The sequence below is a fragment of the Mastomys coucha genome, unplaced genomic scaffold (assembly GCF_008632895.1).
Source record: "Mastomys coucha isolate ucsf_1 unplaced genomic scaffold, UCSF_Mcou_1 pScaffold13, whole genome shotgun sequence".
Classification (NCBI taxonomy): domain Eukaryota; kingdom Metazoa; phylum Chordata; class Mammalia; order Rodentia; family Muridae; genus Mastomys; species Mastomys coucha.
The window spans coordinates 232,462-249,926 of record NW_022196895.1 but is presented as its reverse complement, the minus strand read 5'-3'; the positions used below and the strand labels follow the sequence as shown (position 1 = coordinate 249,926).

Below are 17,465 nucleotides of genomic sequence, written 5' to 3'. Positions count from 1 at the left end.
CTGTCAAGAGTGAGCAGTTCTTTTCTGCCAGCCTAGAAGTCACTTCACAGTAACCACTACTCCATTTCTGTGGTATAGCACATTACCAAAACCAGACAGAATTAGATCTCCTCAAAATGCAAAAACTGCTTATGCTATTACCTCAAATTCACAGTCTTAGGTATTCAAAATGAGAACCCTGGGAGTTTTAATTGAAGGGTAGATGGGAGCCCAAGTGAATTCATCTCCAAGACGAAATGACGAAATGCTGTTGGCTGCTCAGGTGACTCATGGGCATTTACAAATGTCTTGTTTTCCTTCCAACCTGATATTCCGTCAACATAGAAAAAGGCATTATGTTTATTTATTTTTTTATTTGACAAGCAGCAACATCATGTTTGTCATTTTAATGTAGATACAATTATTAGGTTATCTGTCATATTACAATATTTAAGTTTTTATTTATGTCCTTTAAGATACATTTAAAAAAAAAAACACATCAACTGCAAACGTGAAGGGGAGAAAGCATGGTACCCAACCAAATTCCACATTTCAGCAATACTTCACTCATTCTTTTAATAAAGTTTTAAGAAACGTCATAATGACATGAGCTTGAAATATCTCTAGGCATTTTCTCTGACGCTCATGACGTGGCACTGGTGATGTTGTAAACAGCAGAAAAACAGGGGCTGCCAGACGACCAAAGTATGGAGGCACAGGCCTGCTTTCTCCCACAGGAGCTCACCAAATGGGGATGGCAATGACCTCACACCCGCACCAGGAGAAGGTGTCACGCGACATAACTGTATTCATCTGCAGATGCTTGGCTGCGCTCGATGTACTGCTTGTCTATCAGAACTTCTATGCACTTCTTAATCATGCTGATACTAGGATTGAACCTGGCTCTTGACTGGCTGATTACCTGTGAAAGAGACAGGGAGTCAAACTATTCAAGTTAATCAGCAAAAGCATCCATTTCCAATTGGTTGTAAGGTGCCTCACATTTCGGCTTCAACAGACCTATCTAAAGGAAAAGGGCGGTGAATGTTGACCTGAAAACAGGGTTTTGTAACAGACAGACCCAACAGAGCAGGTAGCACATCACTGTGTGACACCTACCAGTCCCTACATGATGACAACAGTGAAGTGTGTGTACACAGTAAAAGAAGCACCTGACAGTTGCATTAGAGAGGAAATAAAGCACAGAATAAGATATGGCAAAATAGTAAAGCTTACACACACATAGTGAAGTTACCAACGTCGCCTACCCACATATCCTATACGCTCCATGTCTACTTGGTGCTAATGCTACTTTCACTCCAATGCTTTTTCTTAATGCTATAAACCTTTCTTTCAGTGCATGTTGAGAGCTCTGCACTGCTGAGCAACCCTGGGATGCTCGTCCCAAATATTTGTGCATAAACAGAATGAAAGAGCATTCGTTGAAGCGGCCTGTCTCCAGATGGGAAGACCATTTAACAACTTGGGAAGTTGAGGATTTCTAGTTCAAACCTAGCTAAGTCATCTCTTAAACTGAAATTTTGAAAATTTGAGAACTCTTTAAAACAAACATTTCTTTATGCTATTTGGCCGGCGTTAGTCGTGCCTCAACATTAACACGGTCTAGCCCCAAAGCAAGCCCAGAGCTTCTCCCTTACCTCTTGAATGAGGGCATTGTGCCGAAGCACCTTGCGTGCTTTCATGATACGGACGATAGCAGCTTGAAGATACATTTTCCGGTCCTCATCCACAGCACTTCTCGTCTGTTCCAGTTCCTATTTTTATGAAAAATGGGGGTGGGGATCCCCCACAAAGAGGACACTGTCACTGATGGTTCATCAGATGAGACTGCTGGCTGCACTCTAGGAGATCAGGCTTGGTTTCCAGCCTTCACTCTGTGGACAAGCCCCTCCCTCCAGACTCTTGCCTCAGGAGTGAATAAGGTGCACAAACTTGCGGGTAAAACAAACCAAAACAGTCTTAAAAAAACAAATCACGTACTCAGGGGGCTAGGGAGTTAGCCTGGCCAGTGAAGTGCTTTCCACGCTATCTAAGCATGGCAGAGTTCTATGACCAGCACCTGTGGAAAAGGGCCAGGCGTGCTGTCATCAGTGTTAGTGCTGCTGCAGGTCAGGCAGCCTCGACTACTCAGCCTGTGGTAAACCAGGACAAAAATGCTACCTCAAAATAAAAAGGGAGGAGGGGGAGGAGTGGAGGAACAATAGCTTCAAGAAACCACACCCAAAACTGACCTTTGACTACCAAACACATACAGTGCTCGACACAATCCAAGAAAGAGCAGCAACGACTACAATAAAATATGTACTAGGGCTGTGCCAATACCACAATCCTCCTGTAACACCTCTAGTGGATTATAGGTTTGTGAGTACAAAGATAGGTCACTTTTGTAGTTTACACTATTCTAAACTATAATGCAATATGAATACACAATAAAAAAAAAGGACTTAAGTTGCACAGAACAATATTTTAAGACTGTTGTCTTAGCAGTAAACCTCTGTGTCAAGATCCTCTCAGATGAAGTTGTAGCCAGGTGCAATGACTAGCTCTCAGTGCACAAAATGGCTAGGCTGCGGCTGAGGACTGAGTGGGGAGGTCCTCAGTCTCATTCAAAGAAGACAGAGAAGACAGGCCAGAAAAGTGTCATCACTGCTGAAAAACAAGGGCTTGAGGCATGCACAGAGGCAGACTATGCCAGAGGATTAGGGACAGTACAGCTTTTAAACACAAATCCCTCAGATTGTTCATTCTACAGAAAAGGAGATCTTGGTCTCATTACAGTTCAAGACACATGGCAATTAATATGCACGTCTCCCCCATGGAACAGTTCTTCCAGAGGGCCTGATATCTACTTCCCATCCCACACTGAGCACAAAAGGCAGTTAGGAAAGTCTTTGAATAAACCCCATTCCACACCAAAGCAACGATCACAGCTGAATTCAGTCAAAAGCTAGTCACATGACTACATCTAAAAGTATCAACCCCACTCCTACTGGCTCAACAGGCCAACCTGTTCAGGACAAGCTATGCATTCATCATATGTTTGATAAGTATTTCCTAAGATTTTCTTTTATAAAATCAGTTTTAAGCACGAAATTATATCACATCAAGAAGGGCATTTTTAAAGAGAAGGCAAAGAAAGGCTAACCCTCCTACCGTTCCTGCCTTCCCTTCTTTGAGGCAGGCATTCTACCTTTGAGTTACTCTCACAAGCCCTAAGTATGTTTTAAAATAAAACATGCGACTGGGGATACAGCTCTCTGGCAGAGCATTCACATAGCCCATTTGAAGTTTTCATTCAATCCTTAACATTTATTCACTCATTCATTCATGTTCATATACTGTCTTTTCCTTACTCACTCACCAGCTCCACCTCATATACAGCTAATGTTTGCTAACAAAGAAGCATTTTGGAAAAAAGAAAAGAAAGGAAGAAGCATTTTGCTCAGTAGTTGTGATGGCTAGTATATGCTCGGTCCAGGGAGTGGCACTAATCGAAGGTGTGGCCCTGTTGGAGTAGGTGTGTCACTGTGGGCGTGGGCTTTAAGACTCTCATCCTGGCTGCCTGGAAGCCAGTATTCTGATATCAGCTTTCAGATGAAGATGTAGAACTCTCAGCTCCTCCTGCAGCATGCCTGCCTGGCCGCTGCCATGTTCCTGCCTTGATGATAATGGACTGAACCTCTGAACCTGTAAGCCAGCCCCAATTAAATGTTCTTATAAGAGTTGCCTTGGTCATGGTGTCTGTTCACAGCAGTAAAACCCTAACTTAAGGCAGAAGTGTAGGCACTGTTAAACTGCCCAAGTTCCTTTAAGTAATCTGAAATCAATTCATGGAGTCATGAAAAGAAAAACAAAGTAGAGGGGCTGACTGGGCAGAAGGTGGCAGCAGTGGAGTAAGAGAGGGAGGAGAGAAATATATTTTATGCACACGTAAAAATATCACGATAAAACCACAACTACCTATAATTGATATGTGCTAATTAATGAGTAAATAACTGAGCTGGATCTGTCTTGCCTAAGCTGCTTATTTTTTAAACCCTAACATACTGGCAGATAATAAGGCCAACAACTGCAAGAATAAGCCAGAAAAGCATTATCATGTTATTAATTTTAGAGTGCAGAGGTTTGCTAGATCTTGGTATAAAACAGACTCATTCGACACACTGCCTAAGTATTTCTAGAAGAGATGGCGGCATTCAAACCAATACTTACTTGTGGTGTATCCTTCTGCATTGACGTAGTAATCTTAAACTTTGTTCTCTTACTGCTGAAGTTCATATTTAATGAAAATGAAGATTCTGCATCGATATCTTCCTATATTTAAAACAAAATGTTTTTTCTGGTTTCACATTTACCAGAATGTTATTCAGTTTCTATTTAGGAAGTAGCTATTTTAAGGCCCAGCCATTATATATACTATCTTCTGTCTGACACTGCTGCAGTAACCACAATACTAACAAGTGAGCTGACTCTAGAGGACCCTTGCTGCCAAGGCTCTGATGTAGCCAATTAGCCCACAATAGTGTTTTTTTTATTTTTGGAAAAGCCAATGGCCTTTTCTCCTGGGAAAGTTGCAAAGCTAACTTACAGAGTCCTATGAATAACACAAGCCTTAAAACTGCCAATATCCCATACAAGAGCCCCTACCTGCTAAGGGCTGAAATCCCTTGGGAAGGTTGGTTACCTTTTCTGAATCATGGTTAATCATTTTCACATCAAGTAACGACTTGATTGTTTTGGTCAGCTCCTTTTCATTCATCTGGGTGCTGTCTTGAAGTTCTTTGTAGCTGACAGTTTCACTATTGTTAAAGGCAAGAAGAACTGCCATTTGATAGGTTGTAACCATAGCTACATATGGTTTTCCCAAATAGTTCATTTTAACTTCACCTACAATTAAAACAAAAATTGACAGTACAGTAATTATCCCAAGTTTTTCCATTTGAATTCTGGATTGTTTTCCTTAAAAAAATAAAGCAATGTAAAGGAATCTGAAAGTTCTTGCCTCGAGGACATGGGATGTTGATATTGAAGTAGCAAGTATGTAGTATATAGTAACAGCTGACCTATTACAACCTTGTCAGAGTCTAAGCAGTGAATTTAGATAAATAGCAACAGGAGAGCTGAAGCAGAAGTGGTGGGAGGGAGAGGCAGCAAAATCAGAGCTGAGTGGACAGAGAGACAGCTGGGAGCTCTAACTATGTGTGTCCTCTAAGTATGACCACTTACGTTCAACCCTGGGAACCACACTGTGGAAGAGAACCGATTCCTACACACACACACACAGGCTTGAAATTAAAGATGAAAATGTAAAGATCAAACATATTTCACATGTAGGAAGAAAATCAGAACACTCAATGTATTTAATAACCTTGCACAATGCAGTACTACTAATAAATCATAGTGTAAGATACAAGCCAGTCACACAAAGCCAATGACACTGGTACTGAGGATCAGCCTTTTTAAGGTAAAAGCAGGCTTCCTAATAAAGGTCACAGCACCAGGATCGACTTCCTTATATCATTTCTTTTTTGTTTATAATTTTATGTGTGTGGGCGTTTTGCTTGCATGTCTATCTGCACGACATATGTGCCTGGTTCCTGTGGAAACCTGAAGAGGGTATCAGATCCCCTGGAAGTGGCCTGTGGATGCTTCTCCACAGCCCTTCCTGAAGCCTTTGCTTTGGCTAATCATCTCCAGGGAACCGAGAAGGAAGGCATTCTTACAGTATTTTAAATAGAGGTCGGTGGACACGGCTGAGGAAACTCTGGAGAATGGCTATTCGAAAATAAATTACCCATCAGTCTGCTTTTCTAAACAAACTGTCTAATATCTATAAAATGATTGGCTGCAAAAACATACTGTCATTATAAAACTCAAAGAATGTCTTAAAGTGAACATTATCAGGATTATATAGTTCCTTAACGATACCAGAAAGGGAGGTGGTGGAAAGTGGATTAAAAACTAGAATTAGAAGACAGGGATTAACATTCTAAAGGAACACAATGACATAAATATCATTAAACGAGTATAAGTAATCATTCTTTACCTGTACAGAGATAGTGTAACCAGGTCAGCTTCCTTCCACTGAAATGCTGGCTATAAAACAATTCAAACTGTTGAAAGAGAGAGATGTCAAAGCTATTTTAAGGTCCTGAGACTCCTTTAGTATATACTGTAAAGGTTAACGCATCTTAGCCCACTAATGAAAGCCTTGTCCAGAGCACCTGCTGCAGATCATGCCTAGCCCCTGGCCATGTGGGTGCCTCTGCTGAGTCTGCAGCAACTTGCTGCTCTGGTCCTTGCACATAGATCACCCTATCCAAGCACCATGGTGCACACCCACAGTCCCAGAGACATTCAAAGCTGACCCAGGCTCACTTGAACCCATGGTCTGAGGCCATGCTGGGAAACAGCACTAAAAAGGGGCGGGCAGAGTAACCCAGGCAACCGACTGCCCATGCAGAGCAGACGTGGCTCTGAAACATTTCTCTTCTACAGTTTAAGTTGCTATGATATGTCAGCATGTTATTTAGCCCAGTTTTTGTGTATATGTATGTAAAGGGTAAAGTTAACATGGGCATGCCATACTCAAGCATTTCTCCACATTATTTTGAGAGAGGGCTTCACTGAATCTGGAGCTTGCTCTGAGGGCTGCACCGGCCAGCCAGGACTCCCCGGTGTCTTTGCATTTTCTCTGTGCACAGCACTGGGTGCTGGAATGTAAACTCGGGTCCTCACAGTCCTCATGTCTGAGCTGCAGTCTCCTCACCCCACCTCAGCCCTGAGCCTCAGTCCTATACCAACTCTTTAGTTACAGCTTATCTATACTTCCCAAACCAATACCAGCTAATTTTACTTCGTTGTATAAAATCAGAAATAAATCAATAGCAATATTAACCTATATTAATACACTAACCTTTTATCAATATATTCTATTTAAAGACCAAATATACCATCACATACATTTCAACATGAAAACCATACCTACATTTACCAGGACATAGCTCCCATAACTGACAGGCTGGCCCATGTATATGCTGTAGTGAATACAAAGTGGGGTCCATGACAGTCATGTAAACATTCACATGAACAAAGCTTTAGGGCTCAAGGTGTCTCTCTATCCACTGCCTTTTGCTGGTATTAGTACATTTAACTTTATAACTGTATGGACAAGAGTCAGAAGTTGACAATGCATATTCCAACTGCAAATGACATTCTGGCTCACAGAACCCACAAGAAATGGCTTATAAATTGCTCACAACTCCAGTTCCAGGGGATCCCCACAACCTCATCTGACTTCTGAGGTCTTGAGTTCAATTCCCAGCAACTATATTGGTGGCTCATAACCATCTATAATGAGATCTGGTTCCCTCTTCTGGCCTGCAGGTATATAGGCTGGCAGAATGCTGTATACATAATAAATAAACCTTGAAAAAACTTCCTTAAATTTTTTTTTTATTAAAGCTTAGGGATTTAAAAAATTATTTGGCTTGCTGAGCAGTGGTGGCGCACACCTTTAATCCCAGCACTTGGGAGACAGAGACAGGCAGATTTCTGAGTTGGAGCCCAGCCTGGTCTACACAGTGAGTTCCAGGACAGCCAGGGTACACAAAGAAACCCTGTCTTGAAAAAAAAAGAAAAAAGAAAAAAATTCCTTGGCTAGACTGATGTATAAAGGACAATTGTCCTAAAATATATTTGTGCTGGGGTAGAACCCAAAGTTTCTTCGTGACCTACAACCCTACCTTTAATTTAAAAACTACGTTTATGTATTTGTACATTCCTGTGCACAGAATGTACTCACAGACAACCTGGAGCAGGTCAGTCTTCAGGATTTCTATTCCACTTTAGAGATTTTTCACTTCAACATGTAGCTTCCACATATTATGTTTTCGTATCTCAGCTTATACATAATACTTGCCTCAATTACAGGAAAATTACCATGACTATATAAAGCCTAAACATGGCCTCAAAGTTCAAATGGAAAAGTAGAATGATTTTGAAGCTTTCTCTTTTTTCTAAAATAATACACATTTATTTACTTGTTTAACTATGTATTTGGAATGGTGGTATGTTGTTCATGCGAGGGCCACACATGACGACTCATGGGAGCTGGTTCTCTCCATCAGTCACGTGAGGTGTAAAGACTGAATCCAGCATGTCAGGCTTCACCAAGCAAGTGCCATCACCCCACTGAGCCACCACCACATTATCCCTAAACTTTCATAAAATAGTAGAGTTACTATATATCACAAATAAGCCCCAAATGAAATACACACTACACACATCACATACACATCACACACACACACACACACACATCACACGTTACACACACACACATCACACACACACATCACACATTACACACACATCACACACACACCACACACATCACACACTACACACACACATCACACACATACATCATACACACATCACGCACACATACCACACATATACACATACATCACACACACATCACACATGCACACCACACATATACACATACATCACACACACATCACACACACACACCACACATACACACACACATCACACACTACACATACACCACACACTACACACACACACACATCACACACACACATAAGGAGTCACTACAATGCCTTTGTTTACTGTTGCCTTCCTGGCACACTTACCATCTGTACACTTTTTTCTAACTCTTGAGGGATCGCAAATGTGGACGAAGGAGCCTGAGTGAGCGGCCATGCACCAGCCTAAAAAGGAACAGTGAGATAAAAAGTTGAACAGTGCTTTGCGAGAAGCACTTCAGTAGCGAGCTGCTGAGACGTCTTCTCTCTCTTGGAATTCTGGCAGTGCTATGCCCCTCACATCAGGACCCATTTTACTCCAAGTCTGTAAAGTGTGGTCCACAACTCAATAGCTGACCAAATGTTATCAGGCATCATTTGCTAGCCTTTTATATCACATTGTTGAAATGATTCATAAATCTAGAAAAAAAGTACTATCATACCTGAAGGACGTATATTTGGAAACTAATCCCCAAATCAATCACGGTGTCTTGGTTTCTGATGAAATTGTTGAACTTATTGTTGAGATCAGCGCTGACACTCATGTCTGTGTACATTCGATGCAGCTTGCTGGTAAACTCATAACCACAGGCTTGCTGGAAAACAAGTTGCAAAGCATATAACCTAAACTGAGAATGATCAGCCAGGGATCAATTAGGAGACTGAGAGGGGTTTTTTTCATTTTATTTGTATTATTATTATTTTTTTATTAATACTGAACTTGAAGCTCATCCTAAATCACTGGAGACCTCTGGCCCTTTGAATCTCATACTGACACCCAACACTACACAAATCCACTCATGCCTGACCACTCACACAGCCTGCTGTGTGTATACATTCAATGACTGCTGTGAAGTTTGCAGTCATTGCATATAATGAGCATACTTGGCTGTTGCTACAATGGTTTCTATGGCATTACCTATCACACTGGAGATTTCTGTTACCTTTAATTTATTGATCATGGCTTCTTCAGAATCCATAGACATAGACAACCCGTGAATTAGGCGTTTTGCTAGCATTCTTGCATAGAACTGTAGGAAAATGGGAATGGTTACTTTGTGACTTGAAATTCAAAGGAGAGTGAAGCTGCTAACTGTGATCTAACTGTGTGCTAACTGTGAGTGCTGTTCGGCCCACCTTCTGAAAGACGTCCTTGTCATCGATGTACTTGAAAACTGTGATGAAGCTAGTGAGCTTGTCCTCCACTTCATTCTCAGTCATTCCCTTTGCTGACTTCTTTAGCAAGTTGTCACAGTACTTAGCAAGCTCAAAGAGAAAGTGGTAATGCATCTTACAAAGGACCCTTCAGACAGACACTTCAAAGGCAGCAACACAAAGCCTCATAGGTATGTCACTTAGAACAGATGGAAGGGCATAAACATGGAAACAAGCCAGTAAACGGTTACCAGCAATGAGACAAAAGCAAAGCAAAAGTGGCTCAACAGACGCTGAAAGCTGCTACATCCTAAAGTTACGCTTTAAAATTATGAATGTAGCTGGGCAGTGGTGGCGCATGCCTTTAATCCCAGCACTTGGGAGGCAGAGGCAGGCGGATTTCTGAGTTCGAGCCCAGCCTGGTCTACAAAGTGAGCTCCAGGACAGCCAGGGCTACACAGAGAAACCCTGTCTCGAAAAACAAAACAAAACAAAAATTATGAATGTAAAACATGCATGATCAGCTAAGTTTTAAAAACACAAGACACTAGAACTAAGAAAAAAAAGCCTAACCAGCATAATGAAATGAACGGTTCACATGCCTTTTTAACAGGACTATCATCTCTGAAATATTTTCTCCTTTGGTTAAAAAAGGGCACATGGTTTAATGCATTCTGAACATAAATTTGAATATATATTCAATTGTGCAGAACAATTTTCATATTCTGAAAATAAGTACACAAATTAATTTACCATTCTAATAACTTCCCTTTACCAACTTTGCATGAGATTACCTGCAAGCAACTAAACTTACCAGTTCAGGTGCTTTGCAAACAGACTTGGGTTCTCTGTAATTTACAACAGATGTAAGGGCCTAAACAAGAAAACAGCCCAGTGATTAGTTCCCACAAGTAGACAAAGGCACACGGGTAGGTAGGTAGCTGAGGATCAGCTGTCAGGTCTGCGTCTATTACACCCACAGTTCAGCTACCTCTTTCTCTCTACCCAGTGTGTAATGTATAGGTGTTCACATAAAGATGCATACACACAAATGAAGGCAAGGTCTACCTTAGCTATTGTTCTTCAAAAGCTTCATTCTGTCATGGGACGTAGAGTATAAGCTAGCTGGGCCGCAAGCCCTATGGTCCCAGCCCCTCTCTAGCACTAGGATTACACTATCATGCCATTGTTTTTACATGGGTGCTGGAGGCTGAGATATGCCCAGCAACCTGGGGATGGGAGCTGCTTTTCCTTCTCCCTGGGCTTCTTTGGGTCACCATTAGGTGAACATCTTCATGTACTATGAGAAGCCCAAAGCAACACAGACAATTAGTTAGGAAGAAACTTGTGAAACCCTGAGTTAAAAAAATACATTCTGCTTAGCTCTGTGTTCTATCACACTGGCAGAAAGATGACTATGTCACAAAGCAAAAGTGAATTTCTTATGTGAAATATCAACTCAAATTCCTGTTCTTTCAAACCAAGAATGAATACAGCCTAAATGTGGTATAGGTTATAGAGAAATACAGTCCTGTCACTGCCAGGGCTCTAACAAAGGACCAGTCCTAAAGAACATTAGAATTATGCACACCAGGTCACTAATAACTCAGTAATACTGACATAAGACACTAAGGTTCATTTTACTACTTTAAAACTTAGATTCTCAAATTTAAACTGGTTGTTTAATGTACATCAAGTGTCTTCATTTATCTGACATGGCCTTTGCTGCCTAGTGACCACGTATTGTTGCTGCTGTTACAAGGCATCTTCATAGTTTATGAAGTGTCTCAAGGATCTCAAACTTGAATGCCTAACAAAGATGCCCAACTGCAAGCTGTACATGACAGGTTATAGAAAATCGCATGACAGACCACATGCATGGATTACTTGTTTAAAAGTTACCTTATCTAAAGCACTCATAAAATGCTGATCACCATTCAAAACAGTGTTGATAAGTTGAACGAATTTACCATGTACTTCCAAAACTGATTCCACAAATAGTGTTGGCATCTAAAATCAAAATACAAAGTATAAGTTCACATTTTAAGATTTTCAAGAACAAAATTTAGATAAAGAGTACTTATACTTTATACTTATTATACTTATATACTCAAATCATACTTATACTCCTCCATACCCCCAACTACATATCTCTGGTTACACTGGTGTTAAAAGTTTCCCTCTGCCATGTAAAAGCACACACTCTTATGCTGGAACAGCATGCCTTGAGGGTCACAGGGGAATCCCTAAGTCCCAGGTCATCAACACTAGAATAAATTCTGAAAGGGTCACAGGGGAATCCCTAAGTCCCAGGCCATCAACACCAGAATGAATTCTGAAAGGGTCACAGGGGAACCCCTAAGTCCCGGGCCATCAACACTAGAATGAATTCTGAAAAGAGAAAGCATGTGCCTGAGAATGAGACCCTGGAGAATTAAGTTGTCGTTGGGCAGAATTAATTTTTGTTCAATGTCACTCAACACTTTGAATCTGCAAACCTAGCAATAAACTATGAAGATGCCTTGTGACAGCAGCAACAGTACGTGGTCACTAGGCAGCAAAGGCCATGTCAGATAAATGAAGGTTAGGCAAGTGGAGGGTATCTGACTGTGGTATTTTGAATGGCAAGCATAGAGGCAGGGGAGGTTTTAAAATCTGCCACGTACAAAGCAACATGACTATATATACACGGCAAATCGTTTCGTGTCAGAAGGTTAACAAATGCTAGGTACCAATCAGTATCGTGAAGAAGCAGCCGATCAATGGCTCTAATCCCAAGAAGAGCTCAGTAAATTCAAGATTTAAAGTATTAGAATACAGATGCCTTAGTTTTTCATGAGAAACTCTTTTATAGCCCATCAATGTTAAAAGAACACAAACCCTCTATACATCCCGCTAAGAGGAAGCATTCTAACTCCCCTGGGCAACTCACGTGTTCCTGAGTAAGGTTACTGGTCGCTCTAAGGCCCTCATCGTGGATGTGTTTTTGGAGCTCCTCAATCATATGAGGTAAACCACTGGACACAGCACGGAGTAAGACGTACATATTTGCCATGTCTGAGAGGAAAAAAAGGGTTTATTTACTTCCCAAAGAACCTTATTATGGAGTATGTGTTCTTAAATGTACAGGTTAGAAGGAGTATGTGGATAAAAGCCATCTGCCACTTGAACACAAACCTACAAACTCACTCCCCAGCGGCTGTGCCGTCTTCCCCAAAAGAAGGCAAATGTTGCTCTGCTTACTATGTAGTGGTGGAGGAGGAAAATCAAGAAAATACTCATATTAGTCCCCCTTTCACTCAAGTGCTGCTATGCACGTGTGTGTTACTGGTAACTACAGCATATCCTAGTGTATAAGTGTTTTATTCTGGTACATAAAGCAAATCCACATATTTCACAACTTTATTACAGTTACTTGAAAATTAGTGGGAAATTATATTGTAATTAATAACATGGGCAAGAATATCTGTACTGGTTGGTCTTGCATGTCAACTTGACATAAGCTGGAGTTACCACAGAGAAAGGAGCCTCCCTTGAGGAAATGCCTCCATGAGATCCAGCTATAAGGCATTTTCTCAAATAGTGATCAAGGGTAGGAGAGCCCCTTGTGGGTGGTGCCATCCCTGGGCTGGAAGTCTTGGGCTCTATAAGAAAGCAAGCTGAGCAAGCCAGGGAAGCAAGCCAGTAAGCAACATCCCTCCATGGCCTCTGCATCAGCTCCTGCTTCCTGACCTGCTTGAGTTCCAGTCCTGACTTCCTTTGGTGATGAACAGCCATGTGGAAGTAAGCTGAATAAACCCTTTCCTCCCCAACTTGCTTCTTGGTCATGATGTTTTGTGCGGGGATAGAAACCCTAAAATAATATCTGTAGTAGAAAACTCTATTAAAGGTGCTATGGTTGTGTCAATCTTGTGGGCAGATCCTTCTAAGCAGAGAAGCTAGCAGCAAGGTGGAAAGAGATGTCTCAGTAGTTAAGAGCACTGGCTGCTCTTTCAGAAGCCACAGTTCAATTCCCAGCACCTATATGGTGGTTCACACCTTCACACAGTCATACATACATTCAGGCAAAACACCAAAGCAAATAAAATAAAAAATAAATGAATAAATCTTTTTCAAAAAAGCTCCCGTGCCACTGAACTGTGTACTGTGTCTGCCTTAAACATCTTATTGAGATGTAATGTACATGCAGACAACTGTACACATATGGCTTCATGAATTATTACAGATGAACATACAATACCCCAAATATGCACACCCACTAAAATAATAGCTATCACCTATACCTAGAAGTGCCCTTCATCCATCTCCCAATACTACTGCTCCTCTGTAAGGGAAAGCAGCCGCAGGCTCAACTCCTCTGGCTTGAACTACGAACACAATTACACAACTCTTTCTCTTTACTGATTTCCATGCGTGTGTGTGTGTGTGTGTGTGTGTGTGTGTGTGTGTGTAACATAAGGCTCATCTCTGCTGTGTTTAGTTTTCATGTACTCATGGCTACTCTGTAATAATCCATAGTGTATACATCACTGTACATGTGACTGTTTCTAGTCATTAAAGGAACATTACTGCTATGAAGACTGTTGTATGTTTTTGTATACACATGCATAGACGTATAGGAGAAGGAGCCCCATACCTGGAAGACTTGCTGGGCCATGAAATATACATACATATATTGCTTCAGTACTCGGTGTTAGCGTTGCAATATGGCTTCATCTATTTATACCCTCATCCCAAGTCACACACACACAAACAACAGCAGTGAAGCAAATGTTGTCCCTATTTATTGCTGATCTCAGTGAACCCTTGCTTTCAAGTGAGGCAGACTGAGCACCTGTTGATCCTTCCCGATTTGATCTCCTACTGTACATAAGGAAAGTAGCCCTTGTGATATACAAAAGCACAAACACATTTTCCTAACTCATCTTTTTATACTTGAAAATGCTTTTCCAAAACATTAACCAGTACTCCTAAGGGAATATGTAATACACCAAGGGGTATTAATTAAAGTGTGGAAGAAACAGCAGAAAAGCCGGCCTTGTCGTCTGATTTCTGCTCACCGGCCCCGGGCAGGCTTACCATTCTTCCTCTCTTGCCGAATGATGCTGTGGCACTCTGAATGTAAGAACTGTAGGTGGTCTGCTACCATCCGCTGCTGACACTCGTGAATCACTTTAGTATATGAACTTGGATGCAAATATTTTCGACATCTAATTTCTTCATCTTTTAATCTACCTAGAACCTACAGAAACACATCCTTATAATCATGATCTATGATGCAATGTCTGACATCAGCCAACTCTTAATGCCTATTGGAGAATGCAGGTAAGGTTATAGAAAAGCTTTACAAAACCAGTTTCAACTCAAAATGTACTAGTCATTTCAGATCGACTTAAGCTTCTGTCACCTCCATGCCCCAGCTGCATTCTAACTACCTTCACTCACGAGCCCGAACCACGTGTACTGGGAACCCAACACAAATCAGGACGACAAATGACAGAAACAATCCTTAACTGTCACATTAGACTTTTATACTGACCCAACTATGTCAATGAAGACCTTTTATTAAAGATTAACCTGCATGAAAAGGAACCAAATCCAAGTAAAATACAGGTCAATGAAAAGTTAAAGAAGATAGGAGGCAAAGAACTGGACAATTTTTTGTTTTGTTTTGTTTTGTTTTGTTTCTTGTTTTTTGAGACAGGGTTTCTCTGTATATCCCTGGCTGACCTTGAAACTCACTCTGTAGACCAGGCTGGCCTCGAACTCAGAAATCTGCCTGTCTCTGCCTCCCAAGTGCTGGGATTAAAGGTGTGCGCCACCACTGCCCGAACAAAACAAAATTACAGTATTTTAGCCTTAAAGACTACATAGTACAATTGTGTAGATTAGGAAACCACTCTGATATAAAGCTGCAGAAGTTATGTGCAAACTTTTTAAAGATTGCTGGTTGGTCAGTCTAGAAGAAGGGAAATCATTACAACAGGTAATGAGGCTAAGAGGAAGGAACACCCGGATCTCTACTCTACTGAAAAGCCAAGAGTTATAGGTAGTTAGAAAAAAAATAAAGGTCCCTAGATTTTCATAGAGAGATGCACCTGCCTCTGCCTCCCAAATGCTGGGATTGAATGTATGCATCACCACCACCCAGCCAGGAAAATAAAGGTCTCTAGATTTTAAAAGGTGCTTGCTATGTTGTTTTGCTGGTTCTTTTAGAGTAGTTTATCTTCTCAGTTAAACCAGTTAACAGAAATCATCCAATAACAATGCCTGAACCTTAACCCTGCAAACTGAAGCTGGCTAAGCCAGACGGCGAGGTGTCTCTGTAACCCCAGGCCTCAGAGGTGAGGGCCACAGCACTGCAGTGACTCAAAGGTCACTCTAGGATACAGAGCAAGACTCACTCTCAAAACATCAAGAAATGAAAACTTACATCTAGTAAAAATTCTCATGTCTCCTTATAATGACTCTTTACCACTCTTGAAAACATTAGTAGGGTTTAAAATCCCATCTGATGGTTTGATACCATGCTCAGCACTGAGCAAACCAAGAGCAAACTATGACTCAGAGTAATTTATTTGTCCTTCACTTTTTCTTTCCACCTTGATATTTTTATTTTATTTATTTATATTAGAAACAGGGTGGTATGTATCCCAGGTTCACCTGAATTTCCTTAAATGGCCGAGAACAAGTAGTTATACTAGGAACTAAACTCAGGCCCTCTACAAGAGGTGGATGTGCTCTTAATCACAGAGCAATCTACCTGGCCTATATTATATTAATTTTAATAATGTAACTAAAATAGCATTTTTTCCTTAGGAGAAACAATATAACAGAAACTTTTACACTAAAGCAATGTTAAATATGGACACCCTTAGATGAAATACTGTAAGATGTACAACAGGTAAATCTACAGAGGGGTTTACCTTTTCCATATACTGTGAACAATTTGATTCTTGTAATAAATTTGAAGCTTCTTGCTTGTAATATTCTCCCGTTTCAGTCAGAAAGGGAGACACAAATATTCCCTGATAAAACTGAAAATCAATTAAAATTGTATTAGTAAAAACTGGAACAACTGCAGAAAATACAGGTCTCATCATGTTTTGAAATAGGCTTTTTACCTTTAAGGGAAATTTTTTCTTATACTGTTCAACATGAACAAAGGAGTTAATAACCCCATGGATTACTTTCTGGTTTGGGTCTTCACCACCACGATCACTGAAACAAAGGATAACATAAAATATGTTTGAATATTCAGATATCTACTCAAGCACTCCATTACACAGCTGCTAACTTACTAATCTAACTAAAAATACAAGTTAAAAAGCAAGCATAAGGGCTGGCAAGATGGCTCAGCGGGTAAGGGCACTGACTGCTCTTCCGAAGGCCCTGAGTTCAAATCCCAGCAACCACATGGTGGCTCACAACTGCCCGTAATGAGATCTGATGCCCTCTTCTGGTGCGTCTGAAGACAGCTACAGTGTACTTACATATAATAATAAATAAATCTAAAAAAAAAAAACAAAAAATGCAAGCATGAGCCAGGTGTGGTGACACACGCATTTAGTCCCAGCACCTGCAAGGGAAACTCAATGGGAAGAAAGAAGCCTCTCTAAGGTATGGGACAAATAAGGATGAAGATTTTCTCTATTTTTTTTTTCCTTAACACAGCTTAACATAACTTTTAAGTTCTAGCCTCAGCAATCACATAGAAGCAAATAAATCAAATAGCATTTGAATTGGGGGGGGGGG

General features: G+C 40.8%; 1 protein-coding gene across 7 annotated transcripts in view; it reads right to left on the bottom strand.

Moving 5' to 3' along the window:
• Nucleotides 1-333: 333 nt before the first annotated feature.
• Nucleotides 334-17,465, bottom strand: part of Cul2 (cullin 2) — a 47,271-nt gene continuing 30,139 nt past the window's right edge. For all 7 annotated transcript variants that reach the window (XM_031364853.1, XM_031364852.1, XM_031364857.1 and 4 more), the window contains 15 exons: nt 16,835-16,931; nt 16,637-16,747; nt 14,790-14,952; nt 12,643-12,767; nt 11,613-11,720; nt 10,525-10,584; nt 9,693-9,821; nt 9,500-9,586; nt 8,999-9,151; nt 8,664-8,741; nt 6,047-6,113; nt 4,685-4,887; nt 4,213-4,314; nt 1,638-1,754; nt 334-901 (listed from right to left, as the gene is read on the bottom strand). In XM_031364853.1, coding sequence (XP_031220713.1) covers nt 770-901; nt 1,638-1,754; nt 4,213-4,314; nt 4,685-4,887; nt 6,047-6,113; nt 8,664-8,741; nt 8,999-9,151; nt 9,500-9,586; nt 9,693-9,821; nt 10,525-10,584; nt 11,613-11,720; nt 12,643-12,767; nt 14,790-14,952; nt 16,637-16,747; nt 16,835-16,931 — 1,732 coding nt within the window. In that variant the 3' untranslated portion in view covers nt 334-769. The remainder of the gene's footprint in view (nt 902-1,637; nt 1,755-4,212; nt 4,315-4,684; nt 4,888-6,046; nt 6,114-8,663; nt 8,742-8,998; nt 9,152-9,499; nt 9,587-9,692; nt 9,822-10,524; nt 10,585-11,612; nt 11,721-12,642; nt 12,768-14,789; nt 14,953-16,636; nt 16,748-16,834; nt 16,932-17,465) is intronic.